At 43.7% G+C, this 20,561-nt stretch overlaps 1 protein-coding gene across 1 annotated transcript in view; it reads right to left on the bottom strand.

Moving 5' to 3' along the window:
• Positions 1-3,364: 3,364 nt before the first annotated feature.
• pde1ca (phosphodiesterase 1C, calmodulin-dependent a) overlaps positions 3,365-20,561 on the bottom strand; it is a 105,874-nt gene continuing 88,677 nt past the window's right edge. The window contains exons 10-15 of the mRNA XM_039617797.1: positions 19,101-19,229; positions 16,099-16,200; positions 15,572-15,692; positions 14,564-14,645; positions 4,660-4,780; positions 3,365-3,545 (exon numbers count right to left, since the gene is read on the bottom strand). Of these exons, the coding sequence (XP_039473731.1) occupies positions 3,365-3,545; positions 4,660-4,780; positions 14,564-14,645; positions 15,572-15,692; positions 16,099-16,200; positions 19,101-19,229 (736 nt within the window). The remainder of the gene's footprint in view (positions 3,546-4,659; positions 4,781-14,563; positions 14,646-15,571; positions 15,693-16,098; positions 16,201-19,100; positions 19,230-20,561) is intronic.

The raw sequence follows: 20,561 nt of genomic DNA, 5'->3' as shown, positions 1-20,561 counted from the left end.
TAAGGATTTCATGTTCACTTACCTTTTTCAATTCAGTTCAGTTCAATTCAATTTTTTTTATATAGCGCCAAATCATAACAACACTCGCCTCAAGGTGCTTTATATTGCACAGTAGATCCTACATTCACTATGTACCTACACAACAATCTGCATCTAATTTTTAGTAGTAGCGAAACCTATTTGAACATTCCTGTAGGAATGCATCTAAAAGGCATATTTATGGTTTAGAGAAAGACATTATTTGTGTTAATTTAGAAAGATCAATAGGAGAGTAAGTGAGTGTAAATATCAACAGTTATTAAAGCATCATTGGGATACATCATTGGGATGGCTGTGAAAACAGAATACACTTAGACAACAGCTAAATTCAGTTGCTACTCATTGTCCACCTCGTACTCGGTTTCTATCTGATTTCTCAGACAATTTCCCGATTTATTATTCTGTTCTAAAAAATAAAAAATAATAAATGATCGTAAGTGATTTTAACATCTATGTAGATGCTAAAAACAGCAGCCTCAACCTTGGATTTTTCTATTGTTATAATCATTTAGCTTGTCTCAAAATGCGAACTCACCACTCATCACAAACTCCAGATGTTATTCTGACATACAGCATAGAAAATAAAGATTTAACTATATACTGTTTTAAGTGAAAATCTTTTTGTGTGGTCGTTTCTTAATAATATTTACAATAATTGATTATACAACATTGGGGAATACATTTCATTACAGTAGCAGTCTTTCTGAAAGTCCTGTAGCAAAAAATAAGGATGGAATTTCTCCACTGTTAGCTTCCTTTAATGTCATGTGTCAACACAATGCAGACCAGCTACCTAAACACTTACTCCCTCAGTGGTCGATTATTTGAATCATAGTTTTACATCTTCACTGCAGTCACACTATAAATAATTTTGCTGTTGTGTTGGACCACTGGAGGGCTCCCCTCACACCCAGTGTACAGAAATTGTGTTGCTGAGTTTTGTGGCACGATGTAGTTAGTTGTTGTTAGGACAAGAATAAAGTTGGAGTTAGAAGTGAGAGCTCTCGTGTTGTCTGCGTTTACCTCCACATTGGTGACCCCTGACTTGAACATGTTACGTGATGAAGATGACGCCCGCTCCACTCTGGATGCATCAGCGGCCGCCGGCCCTCTGCCTCCTACTGCAACTGTGTTTGCTGTAGCGCTTAAGCTGCTGCACTTTTGGCTCCATGGTCCCCCATCGTGGTTCGTGCACGTGGAGGCTCAGTTTGCCCTTCGTGGCATCTTGACTGACGATACAAAGTATCACCATGTGGTGGGCTCGCTCGACCCGCTAGCTAACCATTGTGCGATGACCCTCCTCTGGGACCCACCCGCCCTTAAAGAGCTCCTTCTTCGGCGCTACGTGTTCTCCAACGGGAGCGAGCCGAAAAGCTCCTCTCCCTCTCAGGCCTGGGTGGCAGTACGGCTCTCAAGCTCATGGAGAAAGGGCCTCGTGCTGGAGGGCAGGCCGATGTGGGAGGGAGGTCCTCACCTGCTTTGCGACATTTCCACCGGCTGCTCACACCCAGTGGTTCCCCTTTCATGGTGTTGTTGTGTTTTCGACTCAGTACATGCTCTCTTTCATCCAGGCGTCCGGGCCTCAGTTAAGCTGGTGAGCACCACGTTCGTTTGGCCGGGCCTTCGCAAATCGGTGAAGGACTGGGCAGCAGCATGTGTTCCATGCCAACATGCGAAGATCTATAGACACACACACAGGAGCCCCTCGAACCCTTTTGTGTCCCTGGTAGGCATTTTGATCATGTCGGCCCTCTGCCGCAGTCACAAGATTTCACACACCTTTTGACTGTGTTGGCCCGCACAACCAGGTGGACGGAGGCAGTACCCCTGGCGTCCACGACAGCGGCGATGGTTTCCAGTGGATTTTTGTTGTCCTGGCTTTTGCATTTCGGTCCCCCCCGCTGACATTACCTCGGACATGGGCCCCCGGTTTGTTTCGTAGCTTTGGTCTGCCATGGCTGACGGCCTAGGGACCACCTTGACCCCAGGCCGTCAAACCACGGCATACCATCCGCAAGCCAACGGGATGTGCGAGCGGTTTCACTATTCACTCAAGGCCACGCTCTGGAGGGCTCCACCCATTGTACAGGAAGTGTGTTACTGAGTTTTGTGGCACAATGTAATCAGTTGTTGTTAGGTCAAAAATAAAGTTGGAGTGAGAAGTGACAGATCTCGTGTAGTCTCTGTTTACCTCCATACTGTAATTGTTAACTTTGTCTTTCAATGTGCATATGACCTCTTTCTTGCATTTGGATAGTATCTCTAAAATTATAGACATCTTGTCTGACAGGGATTCGAAAGAGCATATTTGTACCAAATTGACTTCTCTTTATATGCTCCCTATTAAATCCAGAATCAAATTTAAAATCCATCTCCTCACATACAGGGCCTCGAATAAACAGGCCCCATTTTCTGTTAAAGACCCCATAGTCCCATGACAGAGGACTTTGCTCTGAAACTGCAGGATTTAAAATTAGAATGGGAAATTCGGCTTAAAACCTTCCTTTTTGATAAAGCATAAAGCTGGATCAGGTGACCTAAATTCTCTCTAGTTAGGCTGCAAGGTTCAGGCTGCTAGAGGTTTTCCCACTGTTGCCGAGTGGACTCATCTGATTGTTGTGTTTTTCTCTTGAATATTGTAGGGTTTTTATCATACAATATAAAGTGTCTTGAGGTGCCACTTGTTGGAATTTGGTTCTATATAAATAAAACTGAATTAAAGTTCAAGGAGTATTTGGCTCAACAGAGTTAACTGACTGGCTAAATTGCTGCCAAAAAACAGAGGTTGTTCCTGTTTTCCTCAATATAAGACAAATAGTAAGATGTCCTAGCCTGGAAAAGTATTTTTACAGGCCAAACAAAGAGTGCAACACAATTTCCTCTCCAGCTTATGAATCATCTCTTTTAAGGTCCATATTTTGAGCTATAGGGAGTCAAGCATCTCTGGTTTCTTACCTTCCTTTTCAGAGGAGCCCCAATATCCAAGCTTGTATGCAGTGAGCATATAACACTATTAACAAGATCATCATCGGGAGTAAAGATAAAAGTAGCTGCTCTGCATTGTGCATGCTTTTGAAGTGCAGGAAAAACCATTCTTCTGAAGACTTACTCTAACCTTAGATTAAATGCATAAGGTATATAACATTAATGTTCACACACAACCTCTTCTAATTAAAACCACAGTGTCTGACACCCTATGAATGACAGTACATTGAACATCCTATGCTTGGACGGTGGGAAGAAGACAGCCTAAGCTGCAGTTCATAAATTTGAATTAGAAAATGTGGATTTCAAGGCAAAAATGGAAGTGTATTCTAAGGATCAGCTATATTGTGTTCCAGCTACCTTTTCCTGCTTGGGCCCTCCATATCTCCCTGTTTTGATGAATTTTTTGATTCCATGTACCCCTGAAACTTTTGAAGTCCACTGTGGTCAGAGAGCAGCTGCCTTCTGAGCGTGTACTCTTCATGCTGGAGTGCTTTCTGTCACTTCCAATACTGTTGAAACTATGACAGGACATAAGTATAATGTTAAATATAGTTAAACATAGTGAGTAGTTGTTAGTTACTGCAGTTAATGGTAAAAATTAGCCAACAGTAAACTGAAAGAACAGAGTCTAAGGAGCTTGAAAAGAAAAGCGTCAATTAGAATTCACAGTTTACAATTTACAATTTACAGTTGGCGTGGTTTAAAGTGACCAGTGTAGCAGCTTGTAAACCCGGAGTGACGAAGATTGTCCATAGCCAGCATAAATTGTCCATAGAGCAGCGTGTCTTAGAGAGGTAGCGGTGTGTAAAGTGCAAAAATGTCAGTTAACAGATTGTGTGGGTGTGTGTGGTGGGGGGGAGAGGGAGGTCTGGTAGATCAGGTGTTAAAATAATAGATAATAGATAATAGATTTGTATCTTTTGTGTCATTGAAGTCATATAGTAAAGTTACAGATATTTACTATAATATGTATGATTATAAATGTGTTATACTGATAATGTGTAAAGGGATCAAAAGTGCAGGAGCATTCTAATATTTTTGGTATGCTGTATTTCTATGATGCTGTATTTCTATATTTTTGTGGATCACCTGTACTGTCTGAAGATACTAATTGAAGATTTGCAGTACACTGTGATATATATTCATGAGAGTAAAAAAAGTACTAAGCTATTATATTGAAAAAGATTACATGCAAGAGCCCCAGCGCTACAGGGGTGGCTGTAGCTTAGGAGGTAGAGTAGGTGCTCTGCTACTTGGAAGGTTGTTGGTTCAATCCCTGGCTTCTGGAGTCTACAAATATCCTTGTGCAAGATACTCTCCAACACATCCATCGGATTGTTAACATTAGATAGCAAGCATAGAAGAAGTTCTTGTATGAATGGGTGAATAAGGCAAGTCGTATTAAGTGCTTTGAGTGCTCAGAGTCGAATGGTACTATATATTAATCAGTCTGTTTGTTAATACACCAATGACAGACAAATGTTCTCAACTAATAAAAGGTTTATTGACCTAATGTAAAAGCTAAAAAGAAATGTTTGTAGGTGGTAGGAGTACACACAGCAACTGAGACAGATTAACACACATTAACAAATAATGAGACTGCACTGAAAGTGAGAATTTTTTGTGGATCACCTGTACTGTCTGAAGACAGGCAATTCAGAGCGAGAGGTCTCCTCGATAAGTGGTGTCACAATATTTTCAATCATTTCTGTCAACACAGTGAATGTTGGCTCCACAATGAAATCAATGAATCCTGCAAAAACAGACATTCATAATTGGCACTGGGGTTTTTTTCAGTTCTCCCACTTGATTCAAGAAACAAATGTTTATTAGAGCCTACACACAAAATTTGACATTTTTAGTTAGTTTCATCATTTGAATAATCACATGGAAGAAGGAAGCAGAATCATAGATTCATCACGTTTTCAAACCTATGAAGTTAGGGACAAGAATTCCTGATTAAGTGCCAATTATTAGCAGCTCCTAAGAGAAAGACAAATCGATCATGTATAGCTACAACCTGTAATATTGCAAATTTTAATGGAGATGTAACCATATACAGTCATACATATTTGTTCTAAACTGGACATTGAAGGACATACCCTGGTCAAAAATTACAGGTTTATGAGTTATACCAGGGATTCAAGTGCCTCTAATTTAAAGTTCTTTTTTCTTGCTTTTTAAATTAGATAAGAGGGGGGGAATTATATCCTTAAACTTAGTTACAGCACTTTCAGAAAGACACCTACTGCTATGTAATCCATTATTATAAATGCAAATGTTATTAAGAAATGAGAGAAGAGAGAGTTTTTAAGGTATAAGGGTACAAGACTAGAAGTTGAATTAAAACTCTGTCTAGATCTATGGTCGATTAATAACCTGGAGTGGAAGATTGCTACCACTCCCCTCCCTGGCCTGTGCATTGAGGATTCTAACTTTTAGTCAAGGCGACTCGGGGGTGTTGACTGATTTAAATTAACACGATTGTCCTGGTGTAACCAGGTTCCTGTAAGATCATTAAATAATAATTGATATTTGCTATCACGATCAATTATTAAATCATTTGCTAACAGGGAATTTGAAGAGCGAGAGACAAAATTTTAAAATCCACATTTAGCTTTTTTACTCTTTGGCGCAGGTGAAAAATACTATATTTGTCACGGCTGCGCAGCAGTCGTGTGGTGAATTGAGAAAAGGATCCAAAATGCAGGCACTGGCTGGGGTGCGAGTGAATGTTTATTTACAGAGGTGATAAGGTGACAAAAACAGGAGGAGCAGAGCGGGGAGTAAACAAACCTAAACTGGGGAAAACTAAAGAACTCAACTTAAACCAAACACGCACGGGAGGAGGAACAAAAAGCACAAAGAAAGATGGCGGAGAGACGCAGACTGAACACCGGGTTACACAGAATTGGACATGGAGTAAAACAGACGACGCGACAGAGAGCACAGGAAAACACAGGGCTTAAATACACAGGGGAGTAATCAGGGAATGGGCAACAGGAGGGAGACACAGCTGGGAGAAATTAGGCTAACGAGACAGAGGAGAGGTAAAACTGAACACACTGACATGAGACATGAACTTTCAGAATAAAACAGGAAACACACAGACACAGAGAACTCGACAGGACACTGAACTTGACAGGCAGACTCATGAGCAGAAACAGTGACACCATGGACAGACAGAGGGAACACAGGCAGGCATGAAACAAAAACACTAACACATAGCAAACCTAAACAAAAGGCAAAACAGAATAAACGAGAACAAAGAATAATATAAAGAAACACAAAACACTGAGTCCTCAGACTCAGGACCATGACAGTACCCCCCCCTCAAGGGCTGGCTCCAGACAGCCCAACAGAAATACAAACTGCCCAAAAGAAACCCCAAAAACCAAAAAACAGAAAACGACCCGACCAGGGCGGGCGGTGGGGGTCCAGGACGGAGGGACAGAGTCCAAAAAGGCCCAGACGGCCAAGTTCAGGAGGCCGGCCGTGAGGACAGCAACGGCGGCGACGGGCAAACAGTTCTGGAGGCCGACCGTGCACACGGCAATGGCGGCAACGGGCAAACAGTTCTGGAGGCCGACCGTGCACACGGCAACGGTGGCGCAGGCAAAACCAATCAGGAGGCCGACCACTTGGAAGGCAGTGGCGGCCACTGAGCAGGTCCGGAGGTCGGCCGCGATGCCAGCGGCGCCGACGAACTCTTTCCGGAGGCCGTCCTCGACGGCCATGATGCCAACTTAGAGGCCTGGAAAACGGCCGGCAGAGGCGAGGCGGAACAGGACGAGCTGGGTCGCATGACGGTGTAGCAACCGCAGGGCCAGACGAGGCAGGGCCAGACGAGGCAGGGCCAGACGAGGCAGGGCCAGACGAGGGCGGAGCAGAAGCCGGGCCAGACGAGGGCGGAGCAGAAGCCGGGCCAGACGAGGATGAAGACACAGAGGCGGAACCTGACGGCAGCGGGACTGTTGCAGGCGGTGATGTGGATGCTGCAGGCGGTGATGTAGGTGCTGCAGGCGGTGATGTAGGTGCTGCAGTTGAAGCGGAGGCTGATGAGAAGATGGCTGCAGGCGAGGCCCAAGTTGAGGCGGAGGCTGGACCAGACGGAGCTGATGAAGCTGAGGCGGAGGCTGGACCAGACGAGGCGGAGGCTGAAGCCGAGGCTGAAGCTGGACCAGGCAAAGACAAAGCCGGAGCTGGACCAGGCGAGGATGAGGCCGAGGCTGGACCCGACGAGGATGAAGACCCGGAGGCTGGACCAGGCGTCGCTGCAGACGAAGACACGGAGGCTGGACCAGGCGACGGCGAGGGTGAAGCTGAAGCAGGACCAGGCGACGGCGAGGGTGAAGCTGAAGCAGGACCAGGCGGCGGCGAGGGTGAAGCTGAAGCAGGACCAGGCCGCGGCGAGGGTGAAGCTGAAGCAGAGGCCGGGCCAGGCGAAGCCGAGGGTGAAGCAGAGGCAGAGGCCGGGCCGGGCGACAGCGAAGGTGAAGCTGAGGCCGGGCCAGGCGATGATGAGGATGTTGAAGCTGGACCAGGCGACGCTGATGAAGCTGAGGCAGAGGCTGGACCAGGCGACGGCGTGGGTGAAGCTGAAGCTGGACCAGGCGAAGCTGATGAAGCTGATGAGGAGGCTGCTGCAGGCGACACTGATGAAGCGGGAGCTGGAACAGGCGACGCTGATGACTCGGAGGCTGCAGCTGGCGAGGATGAAGACTCGGAGGCTGCAGCTGGCGAGGATGAAGACTCGGAGGCTGCAGCTGGCGAGGATGATGACTCGGAGGCTGCAGCTGGCGAGGATGATGAGGCTGCAGCTGCTGCCGGCGGCGAGGATGATGAGGCTGCAGCCGGCGAGGATGATGAGGCTGCAGCCGGCGAGGATGATGAGGCTGCAGCCGGCGAGGATGATGAGGCTGCAGCTGCCGGCTGGACGGGCTCCTCGGGCCCTCCAGCTGACGAGGCAGAAGACTGGACGGGCTCCTCGGGCCCTCCAGCTGATGAGGCAGGAAGCTGGCTAGGTTCTCCTGAACCTCCAGCTGACGAGTCTTGGGGCTGGACGGGCTCCTCGGGCCCTCCAGCTGACGAGGCAGGAAGCTGGCTAGGTTCTCCTGAACCTCCAGCTGACGAGTCTTGGGGCTGGACAGGCTCCTCGGGCCCTCCAGCTGACGAGGCAGGAATCTGGACGGGCTCCTCGGGCCCCCTAGTCTCAGAACCAGTGGGCACTGGAGCCCCTGGCACACACAGGACAGAACCAGCAGGTGCGGGGACCTCTGGCAGAGACGGAACAGAACCAGCAGGTGCGGAGACCTCTGGCAGAGACGGAACAGAACCAGCAGGTGCGGGGACCTCTGGCAGCGACGGAACAGAACCAGCAGGTGCGGGGACCTCTGGCAGCGACGGAACAGAACCAGCAGGTGCGGGGACCTCTGGCAGCGACGGAACAGAACCAGCAGGTGCGGAGACCTCTGGCAGCGACGGAACAGAACCAACAGGTGCGGGGACCTCTGGCAGAGACGGAACAGAACCAGCAGGTGCGGGGACCGCTGGCAGGGACAGAACAGAACCAGCAGGTGCGGGGACCGCTGGCAAAGTCACCGGTAACTGAAACTGCGCAGGGCACTGGCTTTGCCCCGGCAGCGCTGGCACGGTGCAGTTCTTAGCTGGCGTCTTGGCCTCCAGGGGTCCAGAGTGGACTGAAGGCAGAAACTCAGCCTTTGGGGAGGCCCTGGGGCGAGTACCAGTCTCTAAATTAGCCAGTTTCTGAGAAACTAGAGTGGTTTTAATGTGTTTGTCTCTCCGCTTAAAATGGGCGCCAGGAACGGGATTCAAAATGGGTGGCGCAGACACAGCCTCCAGTATGGAGGGGGCAGGTGACCGGGCTAATGGAATAGATGCAGGCTGGGCTAATGAACTGGCTAAAGGCTGATGTACTGGTTGAAGTGAGACTGGAGTTGGTGGTGGAATGGATGAAACACAGTCAGTTACTGTTGTGGATGTTTTGAAAATGCCAACTTGTGAGAGGTCAGTTACCACGAAGGTAGGTAAGCGCCGTGTACTGTCTCTACTCACACCATGAACAGCCCCAGAAAACACAGTCTCAGAAGCACCAGCGTCCTTTGAACTCACCACTGGTCGCACAGTAGTTCCCGAATCCGGCTGTGGGGTGAAGCGCCAGCGGCGTGATCGTTGCTTCCCCACCGCTGACGGCTCCGACGGGCAGGGCAAAACCTCCGGCGGGTCGGGCCGTGAAACCTCCGGTGGGTGAAGCTGAGACGGCTGCTTCGGGACGGTCGTAGTCCGCTGTTGCTGAGCAGAATCCGCAACTTCCCGAGCTTGCACCGCCTCCCAGGCTTTATGCAACTCAGAGATTAAGTCCGTAAATCCCCTGACCTGGTGGAGATAGGGATTTCCGGCCAGGATAGCCTCAATGGCATTTATCCCCACAACCCTCGCTTGTGCGTTGGAGGTGTGGGTTACCCAGTCCACCAAGCGTAGGGCGCGTGTGAGGTCGCTCTCCCCGGGCAAGTCCGCTGGATCCATCTTGTGGTCGCGTCGTACTGTCACGGCTGCGCAGCAGTCGTGTGGTGAATTGAGAAAAGGATCCAAAATGCAGGCACTGGCTGGGGTGCGAGTGAATGTTTATTTACAGAGGTGATAAGGTGACAAAAACAGGAGGAGCAGAGCGGGGAGTAAACAAACCTAAACTGGGGAAAACTAAAGAACTCAACTTAAACCAAACACGCACGGGAAGAGGAACAAAAAGCACAAAGAAAGATGGCAGAGAGACGCAGACTGAACACCGGGTTACACAGAATTGGACATGGAGTAAAACAGACAACGCGACAGAGAGCACAGGAAAACACAGGGCTTAAATACACAGGGGAGTAATCAGGGAATGGGCAACAGGAGGGAGACACAGCTGGGAGAAATTAGGCTAACGAGACAGAGGAGAGGTAAAACTGAACACACTGACATGAGACATGAACTTTCAGAATAAAACAGGAAACACACAGACACAGAGAACCCGACAGGACACTGAACTTGACAGGCAGACTCATGAGCAGAAACAGTGACACCATGGACAGACAGAGGGAACACAGGCAGGCATGAAACAAAAACACTAACACATAGCAAACCTAAACAAAAGGCAAAACAGAATAAACGAGAACAAAGAATAATATAAAGAAACACAAAACACTGAGTCCTCAGACTCAGGACCATGACAATATTGTTCTTTTGGGGGGATTTTTTTATAATGTTTTTTATACTTAAATCACTTTTTGCAAATTTCTGGTTTATTTTTCATGATCTGGGAGCAGACACAACGTCTATGGGAAAGGGGATTTCGGCGTCAGGGCACAGGGTCGTTGACCCAGCATTTTGAGCATCTTTTGTTTATTGATTCCTTTTTGCTGTTTTGGGTAAATGTTTGGGTAATAGTTCTAGTGTTTACAGTAAGTATGGAATTTAGTCTTGGTAAGGTTCTAAGTTTAGTTATTATTATTATCTGTGTTTTCTTGTTGATGTGTCATTCCCTGTTTCCTGTGTGAGTCCGTAATGTCCTCTGTGTATGTCTCTTAACTTATGTCTGTCTCCCTCCACGTCTTGTCTCCCTTTCCTGTTTACATATTCCCCTCATCTTATCATTCCATGTCTCCCTGTCTGTATTGTTATTGCATGTATGTTATCCCCAGCCTCCCTCTCTTTTACTTTGACAGTGTTGTGTCCTGTTGTGTATTTAGTTTTGCTTTCTCTGTGTCGTTAGGTCTATTCGTCTAAGCCATGTTCCCTCATTTTTCTTTTCGGGTTGTCTGTGTTTCTTGCGTATTGTTCCAGTTCCCTCGTACAGGTCTCATGTTTCAGTTTCAATGTATTTTGGTGTTTTAGCTTTGGTTTAGTTTACCCAGTTTAGTCAAGTCTTGGTTTCACGTTTTGCCTTTTATTTATGCTAACATTCGAGCCTTCAATAAACGGTTCGCTTTCTGTTCAACATCGCTCACACCTCCATTGTCTGCATTTGGGTCCTCCAACTCTCTCCACGCGAGCTGCGAGTGGAGAGAGGACATTTGATGACAAAAGGAGAGACGCAGCAGAAAGGCATGCAAGATTGCAATTCTGCTTGCTGGCCCAAACTTTGAATAGTCACATTTTGCAGGATTTAATAAATTTGTAAAGATTTCTAGAAATGAGAGCTGCTTTATTCAAACTAGGATGAATGCCACAACATCTAACATGTTTTCCCAAGAAAATTATCAACATGGCCCACATCATTTTTGGACATTAATTTAAGGAGAACATGTGGTTAAACGTGTTTCTCTTGGTCAGTTAGGGGAGGGGACCAGAAAAAAGGCCAGAATTGTTTTGGCAAAATTACACACTTATTCAGTATTAATTTTAGTGACCTTCGACTGGGGAAACTGGGTGTGATTACTGCCAAGTGAATTATTATTCTACAGAATCTGTTTATCTATAGTCAGCAGTTTCAGTGTTCCATTATCTTGTCTGCCCTGTCCTCTAGAAGAGAATTAACTATGGCTGCTGTTGTCTGTAACTCCGCATTTCTCAAAAAAGAATCAACACTAATGACAGTGTACCTGCTGTAATGGTCGTTTCACTCACCACCACAACTTCGTTTAACAGACCCTTGCATTTATACCTGCCATTACAGCACAGGATACCAGTGCAGTATTCTCTTTAATGATAGGTATCCTCACTCAGACAATAATGCCACCATAACCATTGATATAGGAGAAGTAAAACCAGAAACCAAGACTTTTTTGAGTGTTTTTTCCATAAGCTCTCAAGTGTTTTAAACTCTTCCAACGTTTCCCTTTGTATATCTCTATGTCTGTACTGGAATATCACTAAAATGGGAATAAAAACAGACAAAATCTTGCGTCCTTAACTAAGCAGCGGCAGCCACCAAACAATACACCAGGTCACAAACCTGAGAAGTGGCAAACTGGCCCATGCAACACTTGATGTGAGGTCTTGGCTTGCCTCACATGTGACATGTCGAGAATAAATGCACCGTAACCAATGTTCCCTGTAAACTGCGAGCGTGTGCAATCGCGCACTGCTGGCACGGTCTCCGAGCACAGAAAATCTGCATTGCGCACAAAAAAAAATTTAACCTGAATTGAAATTAAAATAAATTCGTTAACAATTCATTCTGTTTTGCAGTGTGAGTCAGTAAGTGACCAGTGACTGGCTGCTCCAGCCAATGATGCGATTCACATTCATATATACGCAGTTAATCAACGTAGTTGACAGGCTATGACAGCATCCTTATGTGCCGACACCGGTGTTTTAGCTAGCAAAGCCTTGTGGCGGATGTGGAGTGAAGCCACGTTAATGATAACGTGTGCAACCATTGGAGATATGAGCAGGACAGATGGAACAATTGACGGAAAACGTGTGGACTTTGTACCAGTTTTTAAATTGTGTTCATAGGCCCTGTAAAACCAGAGTTATAATAAAAAAATATATGCAATTTTTGTTTTTTTTTCTGATTACTATCGTTCTTTATATTTACTGCGGGAAGAAACGGTAAAAACAGCGTTTTATAAGGAAAGTGCTCGGAAGCACTCTCCGCCTGTGAGCAAAACCAAAACCAAAAAGACCCCCACCCTTTCCTATTAGTGGAAAAATGTACCATGTTGACCAATTGTTTAGGAAGCGGGGAAGTTTTAGGAGTTACGGCGGTGTTTTGAGATGTGAGAGATTTGCGACGTTTAGCGTGTTTGGAGTCTAGAGTTAGTGTGTTGTCTTGTGTAGTTAGTGTGTAGTGTAGTCAATAGTTTTGTTGTGTGTGTCAGAACAATGAGGCGACTGCTGAATGTTACAGATGTTATAGGAGTGATACATCTCCTGTTGTCAGGCCTGCAGGTATCAGGCTTGTGATGTTCTCCTTTATCTCATAGTGGACAGAAATTATTTTTGGAGTGGCACAAATAATTTCTGTGGCATCAAATTTGATGCAGAACACCTGATTGTTCTGGAAATAGTTTGAAATGTTTATTTAAAAAAACACCTTGGCTGCATTTTTAGGTAAATAGCTGCAAAAAACTTTGTTTTTTGCAAAACTCAGTTACTTTTTTGAAGAAGTAACTATATAATTAATTACCCAACATTGGTCATTATATACTGTATTTTACAGACAGAGAGTTACAGGACTGTCTCCCAGACCACAGACTCATACTCATAATACAAGTCAGAGCTTTATGAAAAAAAAAGAAAGAAAGAAAGTTGTGTTTTCAAAATTGGAGTTCAAGTTATTTTTACTTCCAATAGTGTTAACATACTACACAGCTCATGAAGAAGACTTTTTTTAAATTTTCATTGTAAGTGGGCTAAAGCACTTCATTAAAAGTAGTCTAACATAAGTGTAAATGCTGTAATTTGATTATTTTAATAAACCATGTAACTTGGATGGATTCGATGCTGGCGTGACTACAGTGCACACGTCTAATGTTGCTTACAGTGGTCCAAGGGACCGCTCAGGGAGTTTGTGTGTTTGCTCAGATACATGAAAAATTAGAGGGAACATTGTCCATAACCAGAGGTTATTACGAGGCAGTATTGCCGGGTGGGGAAAACCAATTTATAACAAAAATGGTGGTGTATCAGGGGCTTCTGTTTAGGACTTCTGCTTCTCCACATCTGCTGCGGGAGAGCTAAGCTACCTTCAGCTCTCACTGAGTACAGGGGCCTAAGTAATAGCGGTGGGTGTATTGATACTACTTTTATAGGACTGATATTTTGCTTTTCTGCATTATTTTCAGTGAGTTGCTCCTGTTCAGAAACATGTCTGTCAAAAATATTGCTTCTCTAACGCACACACACTTTGATCAGCCCTTCCTCCATACTCTACTGTGCTTACGTCTTGATGCGGTAGCAGAGACTTCTAATTAACTACTACCAATCCACCATTGAGAGCCTTCTGACCTACTGCTGCACACTCTGGTTCAACTGTTATACTGTGGAGGACAAGAGGAAGCCTGCAGCGGGTGGTAAATCGGTGTGAGCTTTATAAACAATTGGGAAACCTGGGGGAAGCCTGGTCTTGTTAGGAGACACAGCATTCATTCCACTTTGGATGGAACAGCTCTAATTTCAGATGGTATATTTCAGCTGAACAGCTGAGAAGCTCACTGGAGCCTCTCTTACCTCCAAACTGTGAAACAGTTTCTTCTCCCAGACTCTTGAACACTCACAGACTGGACTGACACACATAAACATAACTTCATACATTTAATTTCATTACTGTATAAATACAATTTAATTGAAAATTGAAACTGAATTGAATATTAACTCTTTTGACTTACTGATATTTTTGTTTCATGATATTCAGATTTCACATTTATCTGTAGGCACTGCAATTCTTCCATAAATGAACTTGAAAAAATATTAATATATTCACTTGGCTGTTATTGGTCATTGACTGCTGCTTGACAAAACTTAAAATGTATCCAAAATATGCTAATCCTTTCCTTTAGAAAGAAGCATTAACTGTATTTAAGAACTTTACCTATTTGGGACTGGGCCACCATGGTGGATTTGCGGTCGCAAAGAGGGGAGAAAGGTAGACCCAGCTCTGCTTCCCTATCACCCTGAAAACAAACGACACCGCTATGTTTACAAAGACAGTTGGCCTCAATAATATACACTGTAAGAGTTATTATGTGTACAGCTAACCAATGCAATTTCCCTGAAACACTGTTTTTAATTCTATTGAATTAGAAAAGTAATGAAGTGACTTAAAAAACTTTATAACTATGAACTGAGATGGAATGCAAGCCTCCTCTGAAAACCACATCGACTGAAGTGGAAAACAGACTCCACCACAATCGGAGACTAAACAAAATGTTTGTACCTGGCAAGAAAAGTTTCTATTTTGTTATGTCAAAGCATAATTTTTTCACCCAATGTCTAGTTGGTTGTTGAAAACTAATGTTATCTGCATGGTAAACTACTGTGGTCAAATAATTAAGTTGCAATAACATTACTCATAGTTTTCTGAAATACCGCATTCAGCTGCAATACAACTTGCATATGTCAAGTGTTTAAGTTTAATTTAAAGAACTGCAATAGACTAATATTCCTATTTTTGCAGTCAGTCCTACACATAAATTGTTTTCCTGTCTGACTATAGTGTAATTGCAGATGCAGATTGCAGCAAAACAAAGCTCAAGGTTTTTTTTTAATTTGTTTGTTTGTTTTTTGGCAGCACATGAAAACTTCTAGGGTCGTTACTTCAGTGGATGGGCAAGGTGTAAATAAGTCTGTACATACTTCTGCTCCATTTTGGACTTGATAATTGAGTGGTTATTTCATGTCACAGAAATTTTGTTTGTTTTGTTTGAGCATGTGTGTACATGTATATCCAGCTATCTGTGTATATGTATATATTGGTTTGTTTGTTTTATGAGTCCCAAATAAAAGGTTATCATCATTATAGTATGGCTCCCACTTCCTTTACACAATAAAGTGTCAATGGAGGGACTAGGAGGTAGGTGCTAATTTTTCAGGTGACTACCTGTCTGAAGAACTCCTCTAGCAGGGATGTTGTCCAGCGATGATGGAGGTCCCAGCATTTGGCAGGGTGGCTGATGTCAGCAGTGTGCAGCAGCAGTGATAAAGCCTTTGGTTTGTCAATCCTGTTAATAAAGAGTAGTTAGTCAATGGTGGGTGTTGCCAATAAACAAACAGCAGCTATTCAGCTCCCAAAGAAAAGTACATTAAAATTGGGTAAATATCAGTGTACTTTTCGAGTGCAATGAAACTTCCAAGAGTAAGATCTAGAGAGAAACCATGATTGCTAAATCAGTTTCAACTTTTCCAAGGGAAAAAAGAATTATTGAAAATAAAGCTAAAGATTGGCCATTGGCTTTTGGATATAGAGACTCTGTTAATAAGATCAGAATTGTCCTGATTTTCAGCAAACATCCACAAATATGATATCTACACATTATTGTTGCTGACAGTATTTAACAAAAATATCTTTATCCCAGTCTTTCATACATTACTGCTGATTATAATAAGAGTTTGGAAACCATTACTCACGCCTCAGACTGCTGCAGGAGGCTTTTCATGGCTTTGATCTGCTGAAAGTGGCAGGACATGTCAGTGGCCAATACCATATCCACTACTAATGCCCGCAGTTCTCTGAAACAATAAATGTAGACAGTAAAATATTCCAAAAATAGAAATAATAGCAATCTGAAAGGATTAGGATTCAGGCACTGAATCTGAAATCTGTCATGTAACAGAATTTTTCATAAATGATACAGTATTTTCCTGTTATTTTTAAATATGTGAAATATCAACACAATTATTTAAAAAAAACTAGCACATAATTAACATGTGTAATGAAAAATAAAATTAAAAAAACTGTACCTGTAAATAAACATGTTTTACATTTTTTAAATAAACTTTTTACACAGAAAAAGAGTGCAAAAATACAGTTGCAAGTTTAACATAATTTCATATATATATACCTTGTTTATTTAAAAGATAAAACTGTCGAATTCTAGTTTTGTGCAGTAAATACACATTTAAATGCACACTTGATGCACTGAGCGTAAAATGACCCCAAAATGCTACTAAAAGAAGTAAAGTTTCTGTAATTTTATGTGGGTTTGTTAACTAACAGGTATGTTGTGAAATTATAGAAGTTTGGTGGGAAAATGATATGAATGATTTTTTAAGAGTATATAACATCTACTAGAATTAGTAAAATGCCAAAAGGTACAACTACGGTAATCTACAAATGGTGTATGCTATATTACCAAAATTGGTAAAATAACAGAAAAATAATACAAATAGAAATACATAATCATTATTATCATTAAGATATCACCTTATTTTATGTCTTAATGCATGCTCAATCATCCAGTTAAGTAAATCCCAAAAGGTTGATTACGTCCTTTGGACGTAGAGTTTTCAGTGGGAGAAACTTTTTATCACTCATCCAAGTGACTTCTTCAGTCTCAGCTGACTGCAGGTTTCCCCATTCTTATAAACAATACATTTGTACAATAACTGAAACCAGCCCACTGAATGAACAATGGGCTGTGAGGTCAATTCCTTGATCATTGCAAATTCTCATGACCATCAACAACGACTGATCAAAGCCCACTGATCATTGATAAAAGTGATCAATGGCCATGAGTGCCATTCACAGAGAGTTGGGGAAGGGCTGGAATCACAGCATTATAAGATGACGAAAGATGTACTCTTAGGCCCCCTCCTCGATTCAGAGATGGTCTTTCCCTTTTCACGTATATGGCCTCCTTGACTCCCTGCTCAAACCAGTGTTCCTCCCTGTCCAAGATGTGTAAATCCTCATCATTGAAAGAGTGACCACTGGCCTGTAGGTGTAAATAGACTGTGGAGTCCGCAGTCTATTTACATGAAAAAAAGAGGAAGACCATCTCTGAATTGAGGAGGGGGCCTAAGGATACATCTTTCGCCATTTTACAATGCTGTGATTGCAGCCATTCCTCAACTCTTGGGAAGTTGGGGGAGTGCAGGGACACTTTATAGATAAATATGAAAAGTACTGTTAAGATGAAAGCATGCATAGACGCAGCGGCTTACTGTTCTTCATGTTCGATGCTTTGTTTTCTATATTTTATACATGTATATGTGTGGGTGTATGTGGCATTTTACTTCTGTATGTCTGGCAAGGTCGTTAGGGCCTTCTGAGTTTGGGATTACACTGTGCAAGGAACATCAAGTGGGACTATCATCACTTCCACAGCATTCCAGAGGATATAATAAGAACTCCACAGTGTCCATGGTTGGTTCTTCCCAGTGGCAAGCCCAAGAGGAAGTGTAAACACAGGAGGCAAAGGCGAGGCTGCAGGGTGGGCCATCTAGCAAGGCTAAAGAAAGCAACTGCTTCCGAGCATTTTCCTCTCCATTAAGTCCATAATCAACAAAATCAATGAACTGAGAACACGGGCTCCAGTCAGCAACTGTGTACGGGACAGTAGCATTGTATTACTACAATCTGGTATTGACGCTACAGTAATCAATACCAGACTCGGCTACTGAGTTAGCATGCTGCACGGTCCACCATCACGACAGAAACAGCCACTCCAGTAAGAACAGAGGAGAGGGTTTATGCTTATGTATGCATTTACATCAATGCAAACATTGGAAGGCAGCAGCAGCCCAAGCCTAATGGTGCAGGAATATGCTGGCCTAGGTCTTCGCTAAGATCTTCAATGCTTCAATCCTGCCATGCCTGAAGTCGTCCACAATTGTCCCACTGACTAAACAGACCAACATTAGCAGCCTCAACGTTACCGACCAGTTGCTAGTTCTCGAAACACTTCATTACAACAGGTGTTACCCTGTTGTAATGAAGTGTTTCGAGAAACTGGTCCGACGCCACATCATGTCCTGCCTGCCACTTGCACTCCTACTTCAGTTGGCATACAGAGCTAATAGATTAACTGAAGATGCCATTGCTACAACGCTCCACACCACCATATCCCACCTGGAACAAAAGGGCAGTTACAGCAGGCTGCTCTTTGTTGACTTTAGCCATATCTTAAGATGTATGCAGTATGAAGTTTACTTCCAACAAAGGAAAAGGAAAACAAAAAAGCTGAAACTTATGGAACCTGAACTGGAAATATAAACTAGGAATAGGAAACGCTGGGAAACACGAGAAAAGTAAACACTCAGGAGGTAACAGGAGGTAACTGGTCCTTGAAATACAAGGACCAGGACTAAGATGCATGAGCTTGACTTAGGACAATGAGACATGACTGACTGGCACAGGAGACACTGGCATAATAGAGAGAAGAGATTAGGATAGACTGGAGACAAAAGGGTACTAACATAATCAAACAAGAATCAAGAACAAGAAATATAGACAACAAAACTCAGAGGCACTACGAAGTACAAAATTAAGAACAAATAATACAAGCACTGAAGAAAAGTTTCTTAAATTGAAAAGTCCACAACAGAAATTCAAAACACTGGGACAGGACCATGACAGATGTGGAGCAGCTACACAAATTGAGAATATTTGAATACTGTTTACTGATTACCTCCAGTCTTCCTTTGAAAGATTAGAGAGAATATTCATTTCCTCATTATCATGTAGAAGGCGATAGACAGCACTGACATGATGGTTCTCCAAAACAGCTCGGTCATTGTAAAATAGTGCCGTGTCTGACCTGCAAATGCCACAGAACATTAGTCATCACAGATTTTTTTGTTGTTTGGTAATACACACATATATATATACTAAAAACAATATTATGATTATCAGATTATCATATGTGATGGAAATTCCTTTTTAATTTATGTACAGGGAGTGCAGAATTATTAGGCAAATGAGTATTTTGTCCACATCATCCTCTTCATGCATGTTGTCTTACTCCAAGCTGTATAGGCTTGAAAGCCCGCTACCAATTAAGCATATTAGGTGATGTGCATCTCTGTAATGAGAAGGGGTGTGGTCTAATGACATCAACACCCTATATCAGGTGTGCATAATTATTAGGCAACTTCCTTTCCTTTGGCAAAATGGGTCAAAAGAAGGACTTGACAGGCTCAGAAAAGTCAAAAATAGTGAGATATCTTGCAGAGGGATGCAGCAGTCTTAAAATTGCAAAGCTTCTGAAGCGTGATCATCGAACAATCAAGCGTTTCATTCAAAATAGTCAACAGGGTCGCAAGAAGCGTGTGGAAAAACCAAGGCGCAAAATAACTGCCCATGAACTGAGAAAAGTCAAGTGTGCAGCTGCCAAGATGCCACTTGCCACCAGTTTGGCCATATTTCAGAGCTGCAACATCACTGGAGTGCCCAAAAGCACAAGGTGTGCAATACTCAGAGACATGGCCAAGGTAAGAAAGGCTGAAAGACGACCACCACTGAACAAGACACACAAGCTGAAACGTCAAGACTGGGCCAAGAAATATCTCAAGACCGATTTTTCTAAGATTTTATGGACTGATGAAATGAGAGTGAGTCTTGATGGGCCAGATGGATGGGCCCGTGGCTGGATTGGTAAAGGGCAGAGAGCTCCAGTCCGACTCAGACGCCAGCAAGGTGGAGGTGGAGTACTGGTTTGGGCTGGTATCATCAAAGATGAGCTTGTGGGGCCTTTTCGGGTTGAGGATGGAGTCAAGCTCAACTCCCAGTCCTACTGCCAGTTTCTGGAAGACACCTTCTTCAAGCAGTGGTACAGGAAGAAGTCTGCATCCTTCAAGAAAAACATGATTTTCATGCAGGACAATGCTCCATCACACGCGTCCAAGTACTCCACAGCGTGGCTGGCAAGAAAGGGTATAAAAGAAGAAAAACTAATGACATGGCCTCCTTGTTCACCTGATCTGAACCCCATTGAGAACCTGTGGTCCATCATCAAATGTGAGATTTACAAGGAGGAAAACAGTACACCTCTCTGAACAGTGTCTGGGAGGCTGTGGTTGCTGCTGCACGCAATGTTGATGGTGAACAGATCAAAACACTGACAGAATCCATGGATGGCAGGCTTTTGAGT

The sequence above is a fragment of the Oreochromis aureus genome, linkage group 9 (assembly GCF_013358895.1).
Source record: "Oreochromis aureus strain Israel breed Guangdong linkage group 9, ZZ_aureus, whole genome shotgun sequence".
Lineage (NCBI taxonomy): Eukaryota > Metazoa > Chordata > Actinopteri > Cichliformes > Cichlidae > Oreochromis > Oreochromis aureus.
The sequence above is the reverse complement of the archived record's forward strand: the minus strand, read 5'-3'. Positions and strand labels throughout refer to the sequence as shown.